Source organism: Lutra lutra, chromosome 12, assembly GCF_902655055.1.
Source record: "Lutra lutra chromosome 12, mLutLut1.2, whole genome shotgun sequence".
Classification (NCBI taxonomy): Eukaryota; Metazoa; Chordata; class Mammalia; order Carnivora; family Mustelidae; genus Lutra; species Lutra lutra.
The window spans coordinates 37,483,690-37,507,268 of record NC_062289.1 but is presented as its reverse complement, the minus strand read 5'-3'; the positions used below and the strand labels follow the sequence as shown (position 1 = coordinate 37,507,268).

General features: G+C 38.9%; 1 protein-coding gene and 1 non-coding gene across 3 annotated transcripts in view; both read left to right on the top strand.

Annotated features, from left to right (window-relative positions):
- Positions 1 to 23,579, top strand: part of GALNT1 (polypeptide N-acetylgalactosaminyltransferase 1) — a 122,729-nt gene that overhangs the window by 57,186 nt on the left and 41,964 nt on the right. For both annotated transcript variants that reach the window (XM_047697122.1, XM_047697123.1), the window contains exons 3-4: positions 713 to 955; positions 11,271 to 11,445. In XM_047697122.1, the coding sequence (XP_047553078.1) occupies positions 817 to 955; positions 11,271 to 11,445 (314 nt within the window). In that variant the 5' untranslated portion in view covers positions 713 to 816. The remainder of the gene's footprint in view (positions 1 to 712; positions 956 to 11,270; positions 11,446 to 23,579) is intronic.
- Positions 9,008 to 9,078, top strand: TRNAG-GCC (transfer RNA glycine (anticodon GCC)). The gene has a single exon. It is a non-coding gene; the product is annotated as a tRNA-Gly (tRNA).

The window sequence follows — 23,579 nt, the reverse complement described above, 5'->3', positions numbered from 1 at the left end:
CTGCCCACCATGGAACATTAAGGTGCCCTTTGAGAAGCCGCTATGTTGCCCATCAGCCCAGTCCTTGAAAACATCTGCTCATTTGGCGTTCACTGTGAGGCATATGTGCAAAGTGTGGGTTTCCTCCATCTCCTTCATCTGAATGCACTTGACTTGTCTCCTTCCTGCTCAGCAGTGAGATAGGCCTTTGAGCTTCTGTGTCTGCTGTTCATCACAGTGACTCCTGGCCTCTCTGAGGTCCCTCAGTCTCCTCCAGAGCTCCCCGAGATGACCTCCTCATGTAGCAGAAATGTTACTAGTCACACTATCCCAAATGACTTTCCAATTTGGCGACAGTTTCTCCAGTCATTTTCTCATGTTATTTTCACAGGTTGTGGGGTAGGGGTAGGGGAATAGAAACTAAAGATCAGGGATATCTGTATTACTGATTACTATCAGAGCCAGGACTAGGTCTCAGATCATATGATCCTCTTTTCTTCTCCATTACACTTTCCCTCAGTGTTTCTGAATGTCTAGTGATGAGTCAGTGTTTATTTGTAGGAGTTATTAGTATGTTCTTGATACTACTAATTTTTCTGTATTTTATAAGTATTTTTTTAAGTCTGATTTTTAAACTTATTCTGAATACTAAAATTTCATATACATGTTAGTTAGTCTTATAGTTCATTATAGTTATTTTTAAGTTAATCTTTTTTTCTTTTTGTCTCTATAGGTTATAAAGGTGATTTCTGATGAAACTGGATTGGAATAATTTTCATGACCTTTGTATATTTATATATATATATATTTTAAAATTTTGCATTTGACTTAAGTGCCATGAGAAAATTTGCGTATTGCAAGGTGGTCCTAGCCACCTCCTTGATTTGGGTACTCTTGGATATGTTCCTGCTGCTTTACTTCAGTGAATGCAACAAATGTGATGAAAAAAAGGAGCGAGGACTTCCTGCTGGGGACGGTTAGTGATATTTTATAATAATACATCTGTTTTAATAAGCGTATTACTGGTTTGTTCACCAATTTGGGTACTACAATATTTTAATCTTTTTAGATTAATAGTAATCCCTGGCTTCCTAAATAATGATGATCATATTATTACGTTTTCCAGTGACTTCTTCCAACGGTTAAAATATTAAAGTATCATGTATAGAATTGCTAAATTCATTATTTGTGTTCAGTGTTAAACACGTGGTTAATTTTCTGCAAGTTGTGTTACCAAGAAATGTAGGAAAGCTAATATCAACTATTATTAAACTAATAAGGACTAGTAGTTGGAACCAACAAAATTGTATGGCATTAGTGTAATGCCAGAAATGCTGGGTGTTTAAATTACAATATCTGGTATCAAAAGACTTTTTTCCCTTGCCTTCTCATCTCCGTTTTCAGGGAAATCATTCTGGATGGATATGATCTGGAGACTTCTTTTTTTGTTAATGCTGTAGATAGCACTTTTAGGGAGGGCTTTCGTAAAGATGAGGCCGTATGATAGAGGTTGAGAGTGAGACTGCAATAGTTGGTGTGGAAAAGAAAGGAAACACAAATACGAAGGACCTGGGTTGGAAGTACTAACATTTTTGGCAGTGGACACAGGGAAAATTCAGTTTTGAACCCCTTGTGTTCAAACCAACAAACAAATGTTGCTTTTCATTTTTTAATTATTTTTATTTTTTAAAAGATTTATTCATTTGAGAGAGAGCACATGTGCATGGGCTGAGGGGGCCAAGGGAGGGGGAGAGGGGAAGCAGACTCCCTGCTGAGTGTGGAGCCTGTATTAGGGCTGGATCTCATAACCCTGAGATCATGACCTGAGCCGAAATCAAGAGTTGGAAGCTCAACCGACTGAGCCACCCAGGCGCCCCTGCTTTTAATTTTTTTTTTTTTTTAATTTATTTGTCAGGGACAGAGGGAGAGAGAGCGAGCGAGCACAGGCAGACAGAGAGGCAGGCAGAGGCAGAGGGAGAAGCAGGTTCCCTGCCCAGCAAGGAGCCCGATGTGGGACTCGATCCCAGGACGCTGGGATCATGACCCGAGCCGAAGGCAGCCGCCTAACCAACTGAGCCACCCAGGCGTCCCTTTAATTTTTTTTTTAACGTAATGAAAATGAGGCAGTGATTCAGCTGTTCTGAGCTCTGAACTCTCTATGATTAGTTATAGAAAATATGGCTGTGTAGTGATTCTGATATTTTTAGGAATTATATGTGAATGATTACTGTTCTAATGTAAGCTTTGAGTCTGTGATCATATTTAAATTTTTCATTCTTATGAGACCACCTGGTCCTCTAAAGTTTATAATCTAAAAATATTTATTTGTATTGATTAACTATGCCTACTTACTGTAATTTTTATAGATGAGATTATTTAACCAGTCCTGTTTATTTCTTCTTGGGAAATTTGCCTAAAATTAGGCTCATAGGCTCATTGGCTAGTACTGGGCTAGCACTGGTGAATGTTTTTAAATGCTGATATGTGCTAGGCAGTGTATTAGGAGCTAGTGATACACAGCTCAACAACAACAACAACAAAAAGACAAAATTCCTCCCTTTGGGGAACTCACAGCCCAATAGGAGAGAAAGAATAATAGTAAAATACTGATAGAATAAATAACATTCCAGAGATGTGTGTAAGAGCAGAACGGGAGGAACGTGTGTCTGAGAGGGTGCAGTGAGGAAATAATGCTCGTGTTGAGTGGTGTCAGGGTGAGCAGGTGTTTGTTAGGTTTGATGAATAAGCAAGGGAAAGAAGCATTCGCAAGATAAGCAAGCGAGAGAACAGAGTTGATGGATAGAAAACAAGAGGAAGGAGCACAGATGAAGCTTAAGAGGTTAGCAGAGGCCAGACTGCGGACAGTCTTTTCTGGCATGCTGAATGTTTTGGATTTCTTTATAGGCAGCGGCATGCTATTGAAGGATTTTAAACGGGAATAAGTAACCTGATGGGATCCAGACTGAGGAGAAAGCATTTGGTGGTCATGTGGCTGATGTACTGGAGGAGACTAGCTGCGAGGCTGTTGTGACAGTTTAAGAGAAGTTCTTAAGGCCTACACTGAAGTGATACTGAAATAGAAAGGAAAACAATATGTATGAGAAGTATATAAAAGGTGGAATTTATATAACATGGAGAGCCACTGAATGTAGGTAGTAATAAAAGAAGAGTTTAAGATCTCTCTCAGGTTTCCCTGCTTGGTGAGTTGACAGGAAGCAGGCCCCCAGAGGTAGAGCAGCTTTGATGGGGGTGGCAGGATGAGCTGGCTTGGGAGTATTTGACTAGGAGGTGCTGGTAGGAATGTTCTACAGAAGACAGTTGTTCAAGGTGCAGAATGTAGGTGGCAGTGTAAGCCTTGTCTGTGCAGAACACTGCGTCGGGAGCATGTGTAGGCTTAGAAGAGACACACCCTGGGTTGGAGAGCGTCATGGAGGTCAGTAAAGGAAGAGAGGCTTCTCAGGAAGTCAGAGGTGGAAGGAGACACCAGAGGGAGGGTGGTCATGAAGATCCAGGAGTTGTGTTTGTCAGAGATCTTACCTGAGATGAAGATAAGGTGCTTCTTTATATTTGGTAATGGGGTTTCTTTTGACCCTGGCAGGTGCCATTTCAGTGCCAGGGGATTTGATGTACCCATGAAGGAGCAGAGATACAGTGTAGCCTCTTCTTTCAGGAAGCTTCCACACAGAGGAAAAGGGGGTCTGCATGGGGTATCTGGCTGGTTCAGTCAGTGGAGCAAGCAACTCTTGATCTCATGGTTGTGAGTTTGAGCCCCACATTGGGTAAAGGGGTTACTTAAAAAGAAAAAAAAATGTTTTAAATATTTTCTTTATTTGACAGAGATCACAAGTAGGCAGAGGCAGGCAGAGAGAGAGAGAGGGAGGCAGGCTCCCTGCTGAGCAGAGAGCCTGATGCAGGATTCGATCCCAGGACCCTGAGATCATGACCTGAGCCGAAGGCAGAGGCTTTAACCCACTGAGCTACCCGGGTGCCCCATAAAAAGAAAATCTTAACGAAAAGAAGAAACGAAGAAGAAAAGGTGTAGTGTGCTGGTTAAAGGAATGGAGGCAAAGTCATCTCTGTGTGTATGTTTTTATGTACTACAAGGGATAAAATACGAGGGACAAATGCAATACCTGAAGGAGCACATTCTTAGCAGATGAGACAGTGTGATATCAAAGCCATAAGAAAAGGGTTACATTTGAAGAAATCGCCAAGGTTAATACAGTTCTGAAAGCCACTGTGGCATGAGCATCAAAGACAAGAAGTGACTTTTATACCAAAGCATAAAAGTACTACCTAAAGGAGAAATGGTCTGGGAGCAACAGCAGGAGGCTTTGAGCCCTCATTGGGACCTCCTGGGAAAGAAGGACCAGTTCTCCCAGAAGAGGTTTGTGAGGCTAGTGGGCTCTGGGGGAGGGCAGAGTTAAGTCCAGTGGAAGGGGCCTGTGTGTTGTGGAGAAAGACGATAAAGCAGCTTTACAATGGCCAGGGAGGGGATCTTGGGTGTTTGGTGGGACGACTGAGAAGGAGGGAAGCTCAAGAGAGAAGGACTGAGCAATACACATGAGAGTGAGGAGACAGTGTGGAAGGAGACAGAGTGGGAGGCTGGCAGTTCCGGGTGGAGCATCCATTTGCAACTTTGTTCCTTGTAGCCTTAAGGAGTTAAAGGGAAAGGGGGAAAACGATTGGAGGAAGGGGGACAGGTGGTGCTAAGAATGGCTTGAATAATTTGCTCCCTGTGAAGTTTCAGTGCAGTAGGAGCTGGGAGGTCGTGGGTGGTGCTGGCACCCTGAAGTCCCTGCATTCTCAGCTTAAGGCTGGGAAGGGCTTGCAGTGGTGCCCTTGAGAACTTGCACTGAAGAGTCTGGGAAAGGACACATAGCTGAGAGCACCAAGGTCATGGACCTTCTTAGTGGAGAAGCACGTGCACCCGCTGATCGGAAGAGTGGAGGTCTCTTGAAAGTACGATGAAGTCTCTAGGATTTTTGGGTTTTACGGCATTTGAAAAACCAAAAATGCATAAGGCAAAAAATAATGAACAGAATTACTGTTTCAGTATTACAAAGATCTCATTCTGAACATTCTTTGAACTGCTCTACAGTGCCCATTTGGTGAAATTTATCCATTTCTGATCTTTATATTGTGAATAAAGGTGTCCTGTTTTTAGGTGGAATGGATCGATTATCTTTACCATAATGCTGGATCTCTTAAAAGATTGTCAATGATAATCTCTTTTCTAGGATTTACTTGTTATTTGCCTACTTCACGTAATAGTGGGCCAGTCTTTGTGATTACAGAAAGGTTGGTTTTGATTTGGTTTGTTTTCCTGAGCAGTTCTGTCTCATACTTTTATACTTGGCATTTTATACCCCAGGCTATTTGAGAATAGCAGTATTCTTCTCTTGCTAGAGAATTAGACAGGATCCTCTTGAAAAACTGGGGTTAGTGTGGGTTGTGTCCTGGGAATATTTTTGTTGCCCTCCTGCCTTCCTAATTAACTCGTTCATTCAATTTCTGGATTTGGATGTTGTATAAAATATTCAGTGTTTTTACAGATGCAGTTTCTAGTAGGAATTGAACTTTTATGCCAGCACTATACTCAATTTTCCAATCATTAATATGTTGATAATTCAAGTTTTCATGTGTGTATGCTAGGATTATTTCAACTTTCAAACATCAGGAAGCCTTTTGGTGGTTAAAAACTTAAAAAAAATATTATTAGTAAAGGCTTTCAGAAACTTACAAGGTTTTTTGCACGTGTAGAGGTTTATATACTGAACACATTACAAATAAATTGAACATAACTTTGGAATGAAGGTTGAAACTGACAAGGATTTGAGGTAGCAGAGAGTTAATCAGTGAATTTTACTATATACTTTTGATTTACTTTTTTTTGAGAGAGGGAGAGAAAGCACACGTGCACAAGGAGGGGGTGGAAGGGGCAGAGGGAGAGGGAGAATCTTAAGCAGACTTCACACTCAGCACGGAGCCTGATGCCAGGCTTGAACTCATGATTCTGAGATCATGACCTAAGTTGAAATCAGAGTCGGACACTTAATCCACTGAGCCACCTAGGTGCTCCTATAATTTTGACGTTAAAAAAATCAGGTAATTTGCTGTATTTCATCACCATCTTACATATTTTTGTTTATAGAATACTTATACTAAGAAAGCAGAAACATTCCAGTTAACATTTAAGCCACATCCCATTTTCGGAGATTATTAAAATGTGGAAAAACATTTTGGGATAGGTAAAATATAATGCCTAAAAACAGTAAGAATGATAATTTTGTAAGAAGATAAAATCATTTGGGAGAAATGATTTTAGCCTTTTATTAGTATTTTTCCCCCAAAGGGTATTATAACTTTATACATTTTTATTCTATTTACATGAGAAAAACACAAATTAAAAATTTCTTTTTTTTTTTTTTTAAGATTTTATTTATTTATTTGACAGACAGAAATCACAAGCAGGCATAGAAGCAGGCAGAGAGAGAGGAAGGGAAGCAGGCTCCCTACTGATCCCAGGACTCTGGGATTATGACCCGAGCCGAAGGCAGAGGCTTTAACCCACTGAGCCACCCAGGCGCCCCACAAATTAAAAATTTCTAAGATTTATTAAAGTACATTCAAAGGTATATCATGTGGTTTGTGTATATTGATATGATTTGTGACATTCAGAATCAATCTGTAGTTTTCTTGGTAATTAAGTTTTTAAAACATACTTTATTGTCTTTTAAATGAAGTTTACTCAAAATATAAAAAGCATTTGTTCTGACATAATACTTTGGATTAACATTAATGTGAACATCTCCCTTGTCAAAGTTGGATTTGTTAGAAATGATCTGCATGTAAAATTTTATGCCAAGAAGAATTTTCTTTCAGTTCAGGAAATGATATCCAAACCCCACTTTGGTTGCTCTGAAACAAAAATTTCACTGAACTCACTTTTAATTTACCTAAAAGACTGGAAAGTAGAATGCCTGGAAGTTAATGCTTACCATGCAATCTGCTAGCACATTAGTAGTGAAAATATATTCATTATCCACATGCATTTTATCCTGAGCTCTTTGCCAAAGGAAACTATTTGACTAGTCCATTTAATTCTTTAGGATATTATAATCTCTAGATTATTGTGGTGGATTTTGTAAGTCATGTGGTAGTCATATAATTCTTGGTAATTTCTACTGTAGCTTGGAAATCTCATGTGTACCAGTAGGTTAAATGATATAATGTGGGCATTATACTAGATATTCTGATTACTAGTAAGTACCAAGTGGTCAAATCAGTAAAATGTTGCAACAGCAGGATTGTATATGTTGTACAGTTTTGTCTGCTTCTTTAAGATATTAAAGCCAGAGTTTTACTTCATAATGATGGGGCATTTAACATTCTGGCCATATAATCTCTTATTCTGTAAACTATCAAGTTTATTCTTACTAGTCCTCACAGTAATAATTTCTGGAGTCTTCCTTCATGCTCTCCCAACCCCCACTGAAAATGTCAAACATAAATAAAAGTAGAGAAAGTAGAACTCCCATATATCCACCATCTGGCTCCAGCAGTTGTCAATTCTTCAAGACTAGTCTTATGGCATGGATATATGGGTACCTCTTTTTCTCTGTCCTCCCTTTCAATCTTTTTGTTGTTTTTGATGAAGAAATTGGCTGTTTTCTTTTTCCCAGTTTTCTGTAGTCAGGATTTGCATCTCTTTAACACTTTTTGTCATGTCCTTCAGTGCCCTATATTTTCTGTGAATTTAGTAGGTAGGCCCGGATGCTTGATCAAGTTCAGGATCTACCCTTACCCCCGTCACCTCACACGAGCAATAATATGTTCTAGACGGCATTCTATATAACTTAATATTCTTCTTAATTTAAAAACTAAACAGCATGAAAAACTTTTTTCTCATTTTAACTTTTCTTTAAAGTATCATCTTATACTAAAATAGGGTTTAGATAACTGACAGAGATTTATAATTAAGGCCACTAGATGTCTCCTACCTACTATTTGTGTTAACTCTGCCGTGCACACAGGTTGATTGCCACCACCAGAACTCTACTGCTTTCTGTTGACCCCTGAACATCCCAATCCCCAAATCTGTTGGTTGCCCATTTTTCCCCCCCAGGGACAGGTAATTAAGTAGAATTGACTCTAAGTGTTTCATAATTTATGATTTTTAAACATTTAAAATTATATGTGGGGATTATACATCTGTGTTTGTATTATAGTTTTTATTACACTTGTCACCGACAGTTTTTGTAATCTGTCAACCCTAATATTTAAAGAGCTTTGGTGCACCTGGGTGCCTCAGTTAGTTAAGTGCCAGACTCTTGATTTTGTCTTGGGTCATGATCACAAGATCATGAGATCGAGCCCCACATTAGGCTGGGTGTGGAGCTTGCTTAAGATTCTCTCTCCCCGGGGCACCTGGGTGGCTCAGTGGGTTGGGCCGCTGCCTTCGGCTCAGGTCGTGATCTTGGGGTCCTGGAATCGAGTCCTGCATCGGGCTCTCTGCTCAGCAGGGAGCCTGCTTCCCATTCTCTCTCTCTCTCTGCCTGCCTCTCCATCTACTTGTGATCTCTCTCTGTCAAATAAATAAATAAAATCTTTTAAAAAAAAGATTCTCTCTCCCCGTACACCTGGGTGGCTCAGTGGATTAAGCCTCTTGTCTTCCGCTCAGGTCATGATCTCAGGGTCTTGGGATAGAGCCCCGCATTGGGCTCTCTGCTCAGCAGGAAGCCTGCTTCCCTGCCCCGCTCTGCCTGCCTCTCTGTCTACTTGTGATCTCTTGCTCTCTGTCAAATAAATTAAAAAAAAAAAAAAATCTCTCTCCCTGGGATGCCTTGGTGGCTCAGTTAAGCATCCAGTTCTTGATTTCAGCTCAGTTCATGATCTCAGAGTCATGAGATCGAGCCCCACCTCGAGTTCCGACTGGGCATGGAGCCAACTTAGGATTCTCTCTCCCTCTTCCCACCCCCTGCCTACTTGCGCACATGCATGCCCTCTCAAAAACACATTATAAGGTGCACGAGTGGTTTAGTGGTAGAATTCTCGCCTGCCACGTGGGAGGCCCAGGTTCAATTCCTGGCCCATGCAGCACACCGCCCTTTTGGGGTGCCTAGGTGGCTCAGTGGGTTAAAGCCTCTGACTTGGGCTTGGGTCATGATCCCAGGGTCCTGGGATTGAGCCCCACATCGGGCTCTCTGCTCGGCAGGGAGCCTGCTTCCTCGCCCTCTCTCTCTGCCTGCCTCTCTGCCTGCTTGTGATCTCTGTCAAGTAAATAAATTAAAAAATCTTTAAAAAAGAACACATTATAAAATGAAATTTAAAAAAATAAAGAGCTTAGTTACTTGGCAAACATTAGGCAGGATTTGTTTTTAAAAATGGTTTTAAATGAGTTTTCTATAATTGTAAAGTTATTTCCTAATATTTTAATGCCCTCCTAAAATCACAGTTCATTCTGAGAACAGGAACAGAATTATTTTATACCATTTTTTCTTGATGGTTTTCTAAGATATGTTTTTATATTCTAGATAAGAGTTGTGGAAGACACAATAATTTCATATTTTACAGCCCTGGTGTTTGTAGGTTGCTTTGTACCACCATCTGAAGCAACCATCTTACAGGTCAGCTTTACCAGCTAGTGATATTCTTGGGTAGATGAAACCTGGCTGAAGAGAGATGGTTTGTCTACTGTCTCAATGTCTCTATTTTTGTGTAGAGACTTTTTAGAGGTGCCTAAAAAAATAAACAATGAGAGAATAGAAATTTCAGCTTTAAAAATAAACAAGTAATGTACAAAACAGGTATTTTTATCCCATTCTTGGCCTTACCTCATTCTCTCCTTGTGCCTTTTAGATGAGAAGTTTAATATACTTTTTTCCAAGTTTAATGTATCTGAGAACTTGTTTTTCTTGAAGTTGTAAAGGAAATAACTTTAAAATTATAGAAAACAAGCAAAAAAAATTATAGAAAACACTTCTGAACATCTCAAAAGTGTAAAACAAGAAACAGTATTTGGAAATTGCTGAATATTACTTTTTAAGTTAAATTTAATTTTAAGATTTTATTTAAAATTTATTTATTTAATAAATATATATATTTATTATATGTAAATATAATAAATAAATATAAATAAATAATAAAAATTATTTATTTATCAGAGAGAGTGCTCATGTGCACCAGTGGGGCAGGGGCAAAGGAAGTGGGCGAAGCAGACTTCCCACTGAATAGGGAGCCCAACGTGGCATCTGATCCCAGGACCCTCAGATCATGACCTGAGCTGAAGGCAGACGTTTAACCGTCTGAGCCACACAGGCGCCCCTGAATATTACTCTTTTTATGTATATACCAAGAGATAATATTACTTCTGGTTAGAATTATCTTTCATGATGCTCCACCTTGCTTAATGCTTATTAAAATGTCTTAATTGATTCTAGGATTTCATTTTGACTTATTTTGAATAGTGCTCACATTTAATTGAGCATATAGTTATAAAACTCCTATAGGACAGTATTATGAATTCCACGAAAGGTACACGAATGAATCAAACCGGAGCTAAAAAGAGATGTAATCTAGTGGGGGGCCCACAGGACAGGTTAGCAATCATAGGAGGTAGCAGTTGATAAGAGATGTAAGAGCTCTTGATGATGAAATGATGTGGCATTCAGGAGTAGTAGATGATCACTGTAGAGAGATTTGGAAAAGCTGCAGACAAGAGAATCTCTTTTAGCTGGGCCTTAAAAGACAAGTAGGTGTTTGGTATTACAGAAATAAGACTGGGGAGGTGCAGTGAGAGGGGACTTCTGTGAGCAAATGCACCAAAGCAGGAAAATATGAGGCACATATGAAGGAAAGTAGCGAGTTGCTGTTTGACTGAAGGATTAAGTACTGAAGTAGGGGTGGGGAGTGGCTTGGTAGAGGGCTGAGCAGATGGTCGGTTTTGAAAGTTAGGTTAAATTCCCTATTAAAGAGTTAGACTCTAGTGCTCACAGGAATACCACAATGAAAGTCGTGCTTTAGAGGGTCAATGTGGTAATGATATTTGAGATGGGAATGCCAAGGCTGTGCATGATGCAGGTGAGTAGTGCAGGGTGAGGAGGTCTTGAGTGAGGACGCTGGTGTGGAGGAGGAGGACAGGGCAGCTGCTAGGAGGTTTTACAGACTGGGAGAGGAAGGGCTTAGAAATGGCTCTGGTTGTTGAGGGCACAGTTTAAACTCATATTATTAAAATAGAAACATTTATCAATTACTATAAAATTGATGTTAAGTTTCTTCTGTATTTTTAGTTCTAGAGCCAATACAAAAGCCTCATGAAGGTCCTGGAGAAATGGGGAAACCAGTCGTCATTCCTAAAGAGGATCAAGAAAAGATGAAAGAGATGTTTAAAATCAATCAGTTCAATTTAATGGCGAGTGAGATGATTGCACTCAACAGATCTTTACCAGATGTCAGGTTAGAAGGGTAAGTATCTGGTGTGGTCCTGACAGCATTGAATTTGAATGAAGAGTGTGTTCTGAGTTCCCAGTAAATTACACTTTGGTGTTGACTGTTCTTAAAGTGAATGTTTGATCACTAAGTTATTACTTACCCACTTAAATTTAAATACTGATAAAAATACTGTTGATCATTAGGCTATAAATTTTAGGCTTTGGAAAATAATAATTTATCTTAATAGATTAGTAAGGGATTTTAAACTTCTCAAAACATTCCTATAATCAGCTTTTTAAAAAAGATTGTTTTAAGAGGTATGTAACTTAAAATGGTAATGTATATAGTCATAGGCGTACAGATGACTAAATTTTTACATATACGTACATACCTGTCTAATCGTCATCCACATCAAGATATGTGTGTTGTGTGGATGAATATTCCATAACTTATTTATAGACATTTGGGTTGTCTCCACCTTTGACTCTTATGAGTAAAGCAGTTGTGACATTCTTGTGCATGTCTTTTGGAGGACTTAGGCGCTCATTTCTGTTTGATATGTACGGGGAAAGGAATAGATTATACATTTATACAGCATTAGTATGTGCTACCAGACATTTTTCCAGGATAATTGTACTGATTTACATTCCCACTACCAATGTAAGAGGACCAGTTGCCCCACATGAAGAAGGTAACATAAGGTATCTGGGCTAGAGGACAGCAGACCCCATTACACAGCTTCCCATTAGAAGCAAAGGAACTATATAGAAAACACATGGAGCAGGTGAACATACACATTTGGCTCCTGAGACCATAGTCGCCTTGCCTTCCGGGCCTCCCATTAGCACCAAGAGCCAGGCCATCTTTCTCCAGGCAAGAGATTGGAGGATCATTCTTGATAGGGTAGGACTAGGCACAGAGGGAAAAAAAAAACCAAACCTCATAGTAATCATCACTCCAAGTTAATATTCAGCTTTTTGGTTCCCTATTTTTATAACAAATACATAACTAAGGAATACTAGACAATCACAAGAAACACTCAAACATGAAAAGTATAGTGCCCAGAAGAGAAATAACACAAGTTGGAGGAAGCAAAAACTCTTCAGGGAGAGGAAAACTTAAAAAGAATTAATCCCAATGAAATAAGAAAGCATATTACAACCATAAAGCAATAGGATGTTATTCAAAAGATATATTTGGGGAGCGCCTGGGTGGCTCAGTGGGTTAAGCCGCTGCCTTCGGCTCAGGTCATGATCTCAGGGTCCTGGGATCGAGCCCCGCATCTGGCTCTCTGCTCAGCAGGGAGCCTGCTTCCTCCTCTCTCTGCCTGCCTCTCTGCCTGCTTGTGATCCCTCTGCCAAATAAATAAATAAAATCTTTAAAAAAAAAAATTAAAAAAAAAAAAAGATATATTTGGAAAACCAAGAGTGGAGTTTAAAAAGACAGAAAGAAAAGGGCAAAACTTAGTGCAACTCAGCAGCAACCCTGGAAATAAAGGAGCAAAATTTCAGAGGAAAAGAATTGCCAGTCTAGAATTCTGTATCTGTCCTTACTTGCAATCAAATGCATAGGTTAAAAAAGGATGTTTTTGGAAATGTCTCATAACATGGAACTGCCACACACCCTTTCTTGGAAGGTTACTGGAGATTATGATCCACCAAATGAGGACCTATACTCAGAAAAAGATGGACAGAGGTTGTGGAAGACAGGGGATTTGGCCTAAAACAAATGTGGTAGGAGTCCCTTGAGGATGGTGAAGGGAGAGCCCTCGGTGACAGTTGTTAGGCCAAGAGCAAACCACCCAGATGGAAGCAGGACTTTAAGAAGATGGATGATGGTACAGCTGAAGGCCTCTGGAAGAGATTTAGACAATGGGGAGTTTGGGAGGCAATTAGTAAGTGCATAGAAAACCATAGCAGGGGAAATATAATAATTTCAGGGAAGATTTTTAAAGTTGTACAGAGAAAGCAAAAGCAGTTATAGTTTAGTACATGGCACAGCTGTGAATGCGTCCTAGAAGGCCACCATTTAATATTGTTCATATAAAAATTAAACTGAAAAAAAAATTAAACTGGGGGATGGGGAGTATCAGTGTGTTTTCCAGCAGATTGGCTAAGTGGTGGTCAGTCAAAAGAAGCTTCGCTATAATCTTAAGTTTTCCCAAGCTGTTAACCCTCCTGAACAATACAGACAGAGAGCTGCACTCTTCAGGGAAGCCTGCAGTTGAAATGTTAATGGTGTCTGTGCTAAAAAGAGCCTTGATTGTTAGTGTTCCTGGTAGAGTAGTCTATTATATATGTTACTGTTCTCAACACATTTTATTGAACATTTATGTTTTGAACAGTGTTTAAGTGGTGTGATACACATGCTTGTGCACTAAATTTTGGGGTTGATGAGGACTGCCTGGATTTGAAAGTCTCACTTCGCACAAGCTGCTGATATGCAGTCCTTGCCAACTGTTTGTTCTCTGTGGGAGTGGGCCGCTTATGAAGTTGGCACAAAGTCGCTACTGTCCCTCAGTAGCTTTTTTGCACCTTCTTGCTCCATCTCTGTGCAGGTATCTTTTGAAGTTTTTTGTTTGTTTGTAACTTTGTGGGGAATTTCAAATGTGTATGGAAAGACAGTAGTATAAGGAACCCTCGTGTTCCTCACCTTGCTTCAGTAATGCCCAATAGTCTTGTCTCTTACTTACACCCTCTCATAGTCCCCCAGCAATCTCTGTCACCTGGTATGTACACCTCTGTGTATCTTGCTACTATTCTAGGGTAAGTCTGTATGAACAGTAGAACACAGTACAAGTGATAGAGTGTTGCTTTCAGGATTAGGTTATAAAATACACTGTGGTTTCTAATTTGGTTTTTACTCTCACTTGGGTCATTAGCTCTGGAATTAGCCAAGCGACTTGACAGCAGCAGCAGTCCTATGGTAAAGCCCCTCTGGTTTGTGGCCTTTTGTGAATAACCAACTAAGTGTGATTAGAAGTGTATTATCCAGTTCCAGGTAAAGTTGTACCATCTGTAAATATTCCAGTGTGTATCTCTGAAAGATGAAGACTCATATAGGAAGGAAGGTCATAATACCATTTCACGCCTAAAAAATTAATTTAACAGTGACTCCATAATAACATGAAATACTTAGTTGGTGTTCAGATTTCCCTAGTTATGTCATACTTTTCTTTTTTTGTAGTGTTTTTTTTTTTTTTTTTTTTTTTTTTTAAGATTTTATTCATTTGAGAGAGAGAAGGTGAGAGAGAGAGCATTGACGGGGGGGGGAGGGTCAGAGGAAGAGGCAGGCTCCCCACCAAATAGAGAGCCCTACATGGGACTCGATCCTAGGACCCAAGGGCCACAACCCAAGCTGAAGGCAGTCACCCAGCCAGCTGAGCCACCCAGGCACCCCTGTAGTGTTTTTATCAGGATCCAAATAAGGGCCACGCGATGCAAATGGTGCACATGTCTCTCAAGCCTCTCTCAGTTTCTGCAGGTTCCCTCTCCATTTTTTTCCCCCAGAGACCAGGCAGAATATCTTGTATCTTTCCTCAGCCTGCATTTTGTGGACTGCATCACTACAGTGTCATCGACTATTCCTCTGTCCCTCTCTTGGCTGTGGTTTGGTAGGTTAACGGCATTTTGTACCAGTATCCTTCAAGTCAGCTGAATTGTGTACTTCTGGTACTAAAGTTGTGCAGTCTAGTCAGTCATGTGCATCGCCATTGGACAGGTCTGTTGAATGTCCCATCCATCTGTTTTTCCTTCTTAGAACTCTGATTAGCCAGGCTTTGGACTACTTGAATTGGTTCTGTTAGTCTCTTATATTTTTGTCTTATCTTTATTCTTCTTCCAGGTGAAATTTCTAGACGATCTTTGAGCTATTCTCTTGAATTTTTTATTTGTTAAGTTTTTTATTGCTAAGTTTTTGTCATTGTTATCTGACATTTAAAAAATGTAGACACAAAACCCTACCTACACTTTACCACTTTTATACATATAAATGGTTGTGAGATATTTAGTATAACAATAGCATTTTACTCTTTCTAGTTTTTAAAGTAAATTTAACTTTCTTTTAAAGAATAATCAGTTCTGGGGTGCCTAGGTGTCTCAGTTTAAGCATTAAGCTCTTGGGTTTGGTTCAGGTCATAATCTCAGGGTCCTCGGATTGAACCCTGCGTCAGGCTCCGTGCTCAGTGGGGAGTCTGCGGGAGATTCTCGCTCCCTTTGCCCCTCCCTCCACTCATGCATGCATGTGATCTCTCAGATAAAATAAATAAATTATAAGAAAAATAATGAGTTCCATGAATCAGGGTGTTGCTGTTAAAGTTCTTCAAAAAAATTGCTGTGGCCCAGGATAATTAAATTGAGTTTGGATCCAGGTCTGGCTCTAAATTCTCTTCTTTCTCTACCTAATTGCTGGAAGTTATTTTTTTGTCACTTTCTTAATTATTCCTTTTAATGCTAAGTTAAATTCTGGAAACAGATTTAAATAACATATTTAGTAGAATTCTGTTTATTTTTTAGATAAGCTCCTCTGGATGATTTTGATGAATTCGTGGATGTTGCTTTGCTTTTAATTTTTTAGATTTTAACTTTCCCAGGTGTTTTCAGTAACATATTTGCTCTATAAATAATTGGTATTTCTAAGGCTGATAGGTGTTTTGTTTCAGTTACATAAAATTTTATTGTGTACATTCTAGCATAAATATTACTTTTTCATACCTTTGTCTTCTAATTCGGTTTCTACCTGCTTCATGAAATGTAAATTTTCTGTTATAGAACTTTAGAAAATTCCCTGATAGATATATATGCGTGTGTGTGTTTATTTTTGTTGTTGTTTTTGTTCTATCTTTTGCCTCAGAAAGATGTGGTAATGAGTAGTTTAAAAATATGCTTGGGTGGAGACACCTGGGTGGCTCAGTTAGTCAGGGGCCTGCCTTCTGCTCAGGTCATGATCCCAGCGTCCCGGGATGGAGCCCTGTGTCAGGCTCCCTGCTTAGCGGGGAGTCTGCTTGTCCCTCTCCCTCTGCCCCAACCCCAGGCACATGTGTGCACTCGCTTGTTCTCTCTCTCTCTCTCTCAAATAAATAAATAGAATCTTTAAAAAATACATACTTGGGGTGCCTGGGTGCTTCAGTTGGTTAAGCATCTGACTTTGGCTCAGGTCAGGTTCTCACAGTCCTGGGATGGAGTCCTGAGTCTGGCTCCATGCTCAGCAGGGAGTCTGCTTGTCCCTCTCCCTCTGTCCCTCCCCTCATTTGTGCTCTGTCTCTCTTGAAGAAATAAAGTAGTTTAAAAAAAAAAAAAAGGTTTTTTTGCTTCAAGCTATTTGTCTTAAAGTACTTTTTATCATGTCTTTTCCATCATTTACTAGGGATCTCTTGAAAATTTTACTTCTTTTTTTGGAAAAACTAGCCTTCTCTTTAACTGTTATTTTTTTTAAAATGGTGTAAACATTCAGGAAGCTATAGGAGATAACAAACCTTTGTTCCAACCACCAGCCTTTTATTGAATCTTAAGTTGCCATATTTTCTTTTTACTTTGCTTTTAGCAATAAAACCTTACGGCTGTAGTTGAATCTCTTTGTATACTTCTCCCAGTTGCATCACATTTCTCTCTAACCATTGTTCTGGTTTTTCTACTTATTATTACTGTTCATGCTTCAAAAGTACTTCTTCATATCTATATATATATAAATAATATAGTTTATAGTTTTGTATTTTTACTTAACAAGTGGTAGTAGAGCATAGGCACATATCCTTGTACAACTTTGTAAGAATTGTTTTTGCCCAAGCATTGATTTGGAGATTTATCCATGTCAGTGCATGTAGTTCTGGATCATTCATTTTAACTGCTTTGTAAAAGTCCATTGTATGAATATGCCACAATTTATCTATTGTTCTTTTGCTTTTTGTATATATATTTTATGGTTGCAGTGTCTCTGTAAATATCCTTTTACATGTATTCTCTTCTACAGATGTTAACAGTTTTCTGTAGAACAATGCTTTTCAAGTTACAGTTCAGGACCCTTTACTCACTAATGGATCGTAAAATCAGTTTAGTGAATACCTCTTAGCACTTTAATTAATGAAGTAGAAGATAGCAGGGTGTGTTTTATGTAAAAGCATTTTTTCATTAATCATTATTTCAGGATGTATTAGATTAACATAAAATGTATTTGTTATCAAGAGTCATGACCAGAAGTGTTTGACAGTAGAAGTGAAATCATGCTGAGAGGTACTCACTTTTTTATTTCACTCAATTTTTAAAAAAAAACTACTCCCACACTGAGTTACCAATTTACATTTCGAGCTACAGTAGTTCATGCAGAGGATAATAGTGGCATGGACCAGGCTAGCACAGGTGCAGATGTTTTAAAATTTTGATTGCTTTTTTTTTTTTTTTTTTTTTTTTTACGATGGAACCTATCAGAATGTTGTTGGGTTGGATATGGAGTAAAAGAGAAAAGGAAAAGTAAATTTAGGCCTGAGTAGTCATCTCAATTACAGTGATACTTGCCAAGATAGAAGAGGAAAATAGAAATATGGGGAAGGAAATCAATAAGCATATATTTATAAAATCCTGGAGTTCAGGGGAGATATTGAAACTGGAGCTATGAATTTGGACAAGTGAATATAAAGTCATGGGCTTCGTTGAGTTAGCCTTCGGAGTGGATGAGATGAAGAAGAGTTTAAGTCAGATGATTGACATTTCAGCTTTTGAAGAGTGAGAAGAGGAGGAAGATCTAGCAAAAGGGTAAGAGAACGAGGTATGAGGGGGAAAGTATGTGGAAGTCAAATGTTTAAGGAGTAAGTGGTCAACTCTTTTAAGTTCTGCCGAGATGAATGATGAAGTCTCTAAACTGACCCATGAATTTCTGTATATGGATGCTGTTGGAACTTAGATAAAATTGTTTCTGTGGAGTAATAGGAATGAAATTCTGATTTAAAACAATGAGGAAGACTTCCAGTTTCTGTGATGGCGCAGCCTTGGTGATTTAGATCAACTCTTCAGTTGAGGACAATTAGAAAGTTGGGGGGGAAAATCTCTCTCTCTCTTTCTCTCTCTCTCTATATAAATTATTTGCTTAAAACCATATAGAGGTTAGAAGGCAGTGAAGAATTTCAGAGCCAAACTATGGGAAAAGGTAAAGACTCAGAGAAACAAGCCTGGAACTTTTACCTTGATGCATTCCAGAAGGTGAATACCTAAATAGTACTTCTTTTTTTTTTTTTTTTTTTTTTTACATTCCATATGATTTATTATTTTTTTTTTTATTTAAATTCAGTTAGTTAGCCAACATATAGTACATCATTAGTTTCAGATGTAGTGTTCATAAGTAGTACCTTTGATAGCATTTTGGGGCTGGGGTATAACACCTGGAGTCCAGAATCTATCAAGTCTGTGTGTGTGTGTTTTGAGGGGGGAGAGTCACATATCCCTTCCTCCATGTTTTATATGGAGATTTAAAAACAAGATTGAGAATTTCAGCAGAGAACTAGAATCTATTAGAAAATAATGAAGTGAGGGGTGCCTGGGTGGCTCAGTGGGTTAAAGCCCCTGCCTTCGGCTCAGGTCATGATCCCAGGGTTCTGAGATCAAGTCCTGCATCGGGCTCACTGCTCAGCGGGGAGCTTGTTTCCCCCTCTGTTTGCCTGCCTCTCTGCCTACTTGTGATCTCTGTCAGATAAATAAAATCTTTAAAAACAAAAAAAAAAGAAAAGAAAAAGAAAATAATCAAGTGGAAATTCTAGAACTGGAGAAGTACAGTAATAAAAAGTAAAGACTAATGGATGGGTTTAGCAGCAGACTAGACATAGCTAAAGAGAGAATTAGTGAGCTGAATTATAGATCAGAAGTAAATATCCAGAATGAAACATAAAGGATGGAAAATAAAGAAGAGATAGTAAGAGATACAGGAGATAAACAGGTCTAGGATTGCCAACAAATTGTAGTCAAAATAAGAAAGAGAATAGAGGAGTACCAATATTCAATAGTATAATAGCCAAGAATTTTCTAAAGCTAATGTTAAAAACATTAAGGCACAGAATCAGTAAGTTTGGTGAACCTTCAGGAGGATACCTGCCACATCATACTTGGGCATATCATAATAAAACTGTTGGAAGCCAAAGCTAGAGAAAAGAATTGTAAAAACAAGCAAAGGGTTGGAGGGGGAAGATAAAGATCACCTTCAAAGGTCCAACAGTAGGTCTGACAGCTACTTCTCAAGAGAAAAAATAAGGAAGCCAAAAGATAATAACAAGGTGTCTTTTAGAGTCTGAGATAACTTTAAATAAGCCTAAAATTTTATACCCAGCACAGATATCTTTCAAAAATAAAGACCTATAAGAGAAACAAAACTGAGATAATTCATTACCCTAAAAAACACTAAAGGGTGTTCTCTAAGCAGAAAGAAAATGATCCCACTGTAATGATCAGGTATGGAAATGAAGGAAGAACAATGGAATTGGTAAATATGTAGGCAAATGAAGGTCAACTATGTAAAGAATATCTTATCACATAAAATATCAGTAAAATTAAAATACAGAACAAAGCATTTTCTTTGGATGGGGATAAATGGAGTTAAACATTTGTAAGGTTTTTTGGGGGTGTGTATATATTGTCAAGTTGTGGGTGGTAAAGATAGCAATTAGTATTAGACTTTAATAAATCAAGGTGGTGTGTTGCAGTTTTTAAGGTTATCACTAGAAGAAGATAAATATTAGAGTGGAAAAAGTAGAAATTTTAAATATATAAATTCAGAGGTACTTGGCTGGCTCAGTTGGTAGAGCATGTGACTCTTGATCTTGCAGTCATGAGTTCAGTCAAGCCACACATTGGGTATGGAATCCATTTTTATATATATAATGAAAATTCAGAAGTATAGATAAAAGATTAGGATCAATAAGTACTGATTGTTTTAAGGTTGATACTTATAATGAAGATAATTATATTTCTATGTCAGTTTTCTAACAAAAGATGGGCAACAGATTTTTTTTTAAATACCACTTACAGTGCAATCAAAAAATATCAAATATCAGAAACTCTCTTCAAAGAAAATTCCAAAATGTTATTGAGAGAAATTAAAGATCTAATTAATGGAACAATGCCCATCTTTATGGGTGGACAGTTCAATATTATAAAATGTTGGTTTTCTCCAAATTGATTTATAGAGTCAGTGAATTTCTAGTCACCACATTTGTGTATGTATATAATTTGACAGATTGGTTCCCAAATGTAACTGGAAGTACAGAGACCAAGAATAGCCAGACATTTTTGTAGAAGAATAAGGTTGGAGGATTTGCAATTACAGTTACCAAAATGTCTCAAGAAGGTATAATAATTAAGATATTTTTGCAAGGATAGACACACATTGGTGAAACAAAATAGGGAGTCTGTAACCAGTCCCATACTACTTGAACACTTGGTTTAGGACAAAGATAGCACTGCTTAGTAGTAGAAGGATGTTCTTCTAAAGAAAAAAGTAAACAGTATTGGGTCATCCTGATAATAATTTAAAGACAAAACTGAAACTAACTTTTCCTCACACAATGTAGAAATCATTTTCATGTGTATTACAGATATAAATGTGCGGGCAAAGCAATAAAGCTCCTAGCAGATCACAAAGAATTTATTATGATCTTGAGAGAGAGGAAGATTTTTTTAAACAGGACTTAGAAACACCCAAAAAATGCAGGGAAAGTTTGATAAATGGGGCTGCATTAAAGACTTTTTGTTCATTTAAAAAAAAAAGTGGAAAGAAAAATCCATTGAAAAGGCAAGTCACAGAAGAAATTTATGATACTTATAACCAGCAAAATGCTCAGATCCAGAATATATAAATAACTCCTACACATCAAAAAGGAAAAGGAAAACGGACGAAAGACTTGAAGAGATAATCCAAATGACCAATAAACATAAGACAAGATGCTCAACCTTTTTAGTCAAGAAAACACAAAACTAGTGAAATACCACTTCATACTCTCATATAGTGTTGGTGGCAGTGTAAATTGTTACCCCCACATTGAAAAACATGCCAGTATCTAGTAAAATGAGCAGCAGCATACTTCATGACCCCGCAGATCTGCACCTAGGTGTATTTAACAGATGCATGCATGAATGCTTCAGGAGACAAGGCCAAAAATGTTAATGGTAGTACTTTTATATTGGCTCCAAACTGAAATAATCTAAATGTGCATCAGCAGTGATTGTGGTAGATCCATACGATGGAATACTTTACAAGCAGTGGAAATGAACAAAAGCCACAACGTGAATGAATTTCACCATTTATACCAAGCTAGAGTCACAGAAGAGTATATATGGAATTATGCTGTCTCTAGGAATGGCCCAAAACAGGCACCACAAAACCATGATGGTAAGGGTTAGGACAGTGATTCCTTAGGGGAGGAAGAAAACGTAATGGGAGCAAGGGGACTTGTGGTGCTGGCCATGTTCTCTCTCTTCCCTTGAGTCATGGTTACATGGGCATTTGTTGTGTGATAACTCATTCAGCTCTAAATTTATGTCTTGTGCACTCCGCTTTACTTCAAATAAAATCAGCTTGAGAAAAGAGTGGGGGAAGCAAAGTGGGGGGGCAGCAGTGGAGGCAGTAGGGGTGGCAATGCTTTGGAGGCATTATCGGAGAAAGGAGAGAAGTGGAGGTGTTAGCTGGGGGGATTGTGCGATTACAGGAGATTCTTTCTGTTTTCAAAGATGGTATATAGTGCAGTCTGTGTGTTGATGGGAATGATCCCACTCAGGGTAACTTTGAGAGGGGAGTATTACAGCAAGAGCATTTAACTCAAGTGGGTGAGAAGGAAGATAGTTGGCTTCAGACAGGAACAGGGATAATTCGGGCCTCAAGTCGTGGGAAAAAGGCACAATGTTCGCGATCACCATGCCTACAGGATGGTAAATGTGTTCATGGGAGTATGGAAATTCTCTGACAGCTTCTGTGTTTTGGGTGAAATTGCCACCTATGAGTGAGGAAGGTGGGAAAGGTATTGAAAATCTGTGGACATGTAAAACAAGCACGTTGAAGGAGGCAAGTAGGAAATTCAGGAGAACTCTGCACAGTGCTGAGAGCCTGCTTGAGGTTTGTGGTTATAAATTGGAAATGAGGCCATTCAGCATGCTCTCATGTTTTCTTTAGCCATATTCAGCCCCTCAAGTGAGATGCAAACTCAGCAGAAAGTTGGACTTAGCTAGGATTGGGATATTCCAGCAAGTGAGAGAAAAGAATAGGGAGCCCAGGATGACACTAATGATAAAGAGCCAGAGTAGCAAACCTGGAGATCTAAGCAGAGTAGCAAACCTGGAGAAAATGAAGGGGGCAACAGAAAGTAAGAAGAGGGAGGGTCTGAAGTGGAGACCTCTATGAAGGAAGCCAAAGATCTAGGATTATTGGAGTAATTGAGTTGGAAGAGCAAGGATTGGCAGGGGGGAGGGGGGTGGTGATGGCGACCAGAGATTGTGATGCTTAAAATGGAAATGATCGGTACTGGCAGGGTCTAGGGATATAGCATGAAAGTACATGGGTGAGATGTAGTAGAGGACAGTTTCATTGGAGGAGGGCAGAACAAAGATCTGAGAGGCCAGGGTATTGAAAAATGGACTACATAGATGCTAAAATGACCAAGAATGTTATGACAAGACTAGCGGTGGAACTGGTAGGGAAGGCGATAGATGACAGTGACAAGGATGGACTGGCACATTCTTTAAAAGACTTGGGCCTTCTTACGGAAAAGCAGTAGTCTTCAATAAGCAGTAAGGAACAGGGGATGTATCTACCACCCCCTCCAGATTGAGTGGTATGTGAGATAGGGAAGAAAAGCATCCTCCTCTTGAAGATTACTCATAGGATGCCTGGGTGGCTCAGTTGGTTTAGTACTGCCCGACTCTTGATTTTGGCACAGGTCACGATCTCAGGGGTTATGAGATCAGGCCCCATGTTGGGCACCATGCTCATTGAGAAGTCTACTCGAGATTCTCTCCCTGTTCCTCTGCGCCTCCCTCTCACTTGCGCTCTCTGTCTCAAATAATCTTAAGAAAAAATAAACTGCTTAGGAAGTGGTCTTCTTGCAATATTTTAATTAGTCTAGAAGATGAAGGGAATACTCAGAAAAGGGATTATGAGGAGTTGCCTGGGTGGCTCAGTTGGTTAAGCATCTGCCTTCA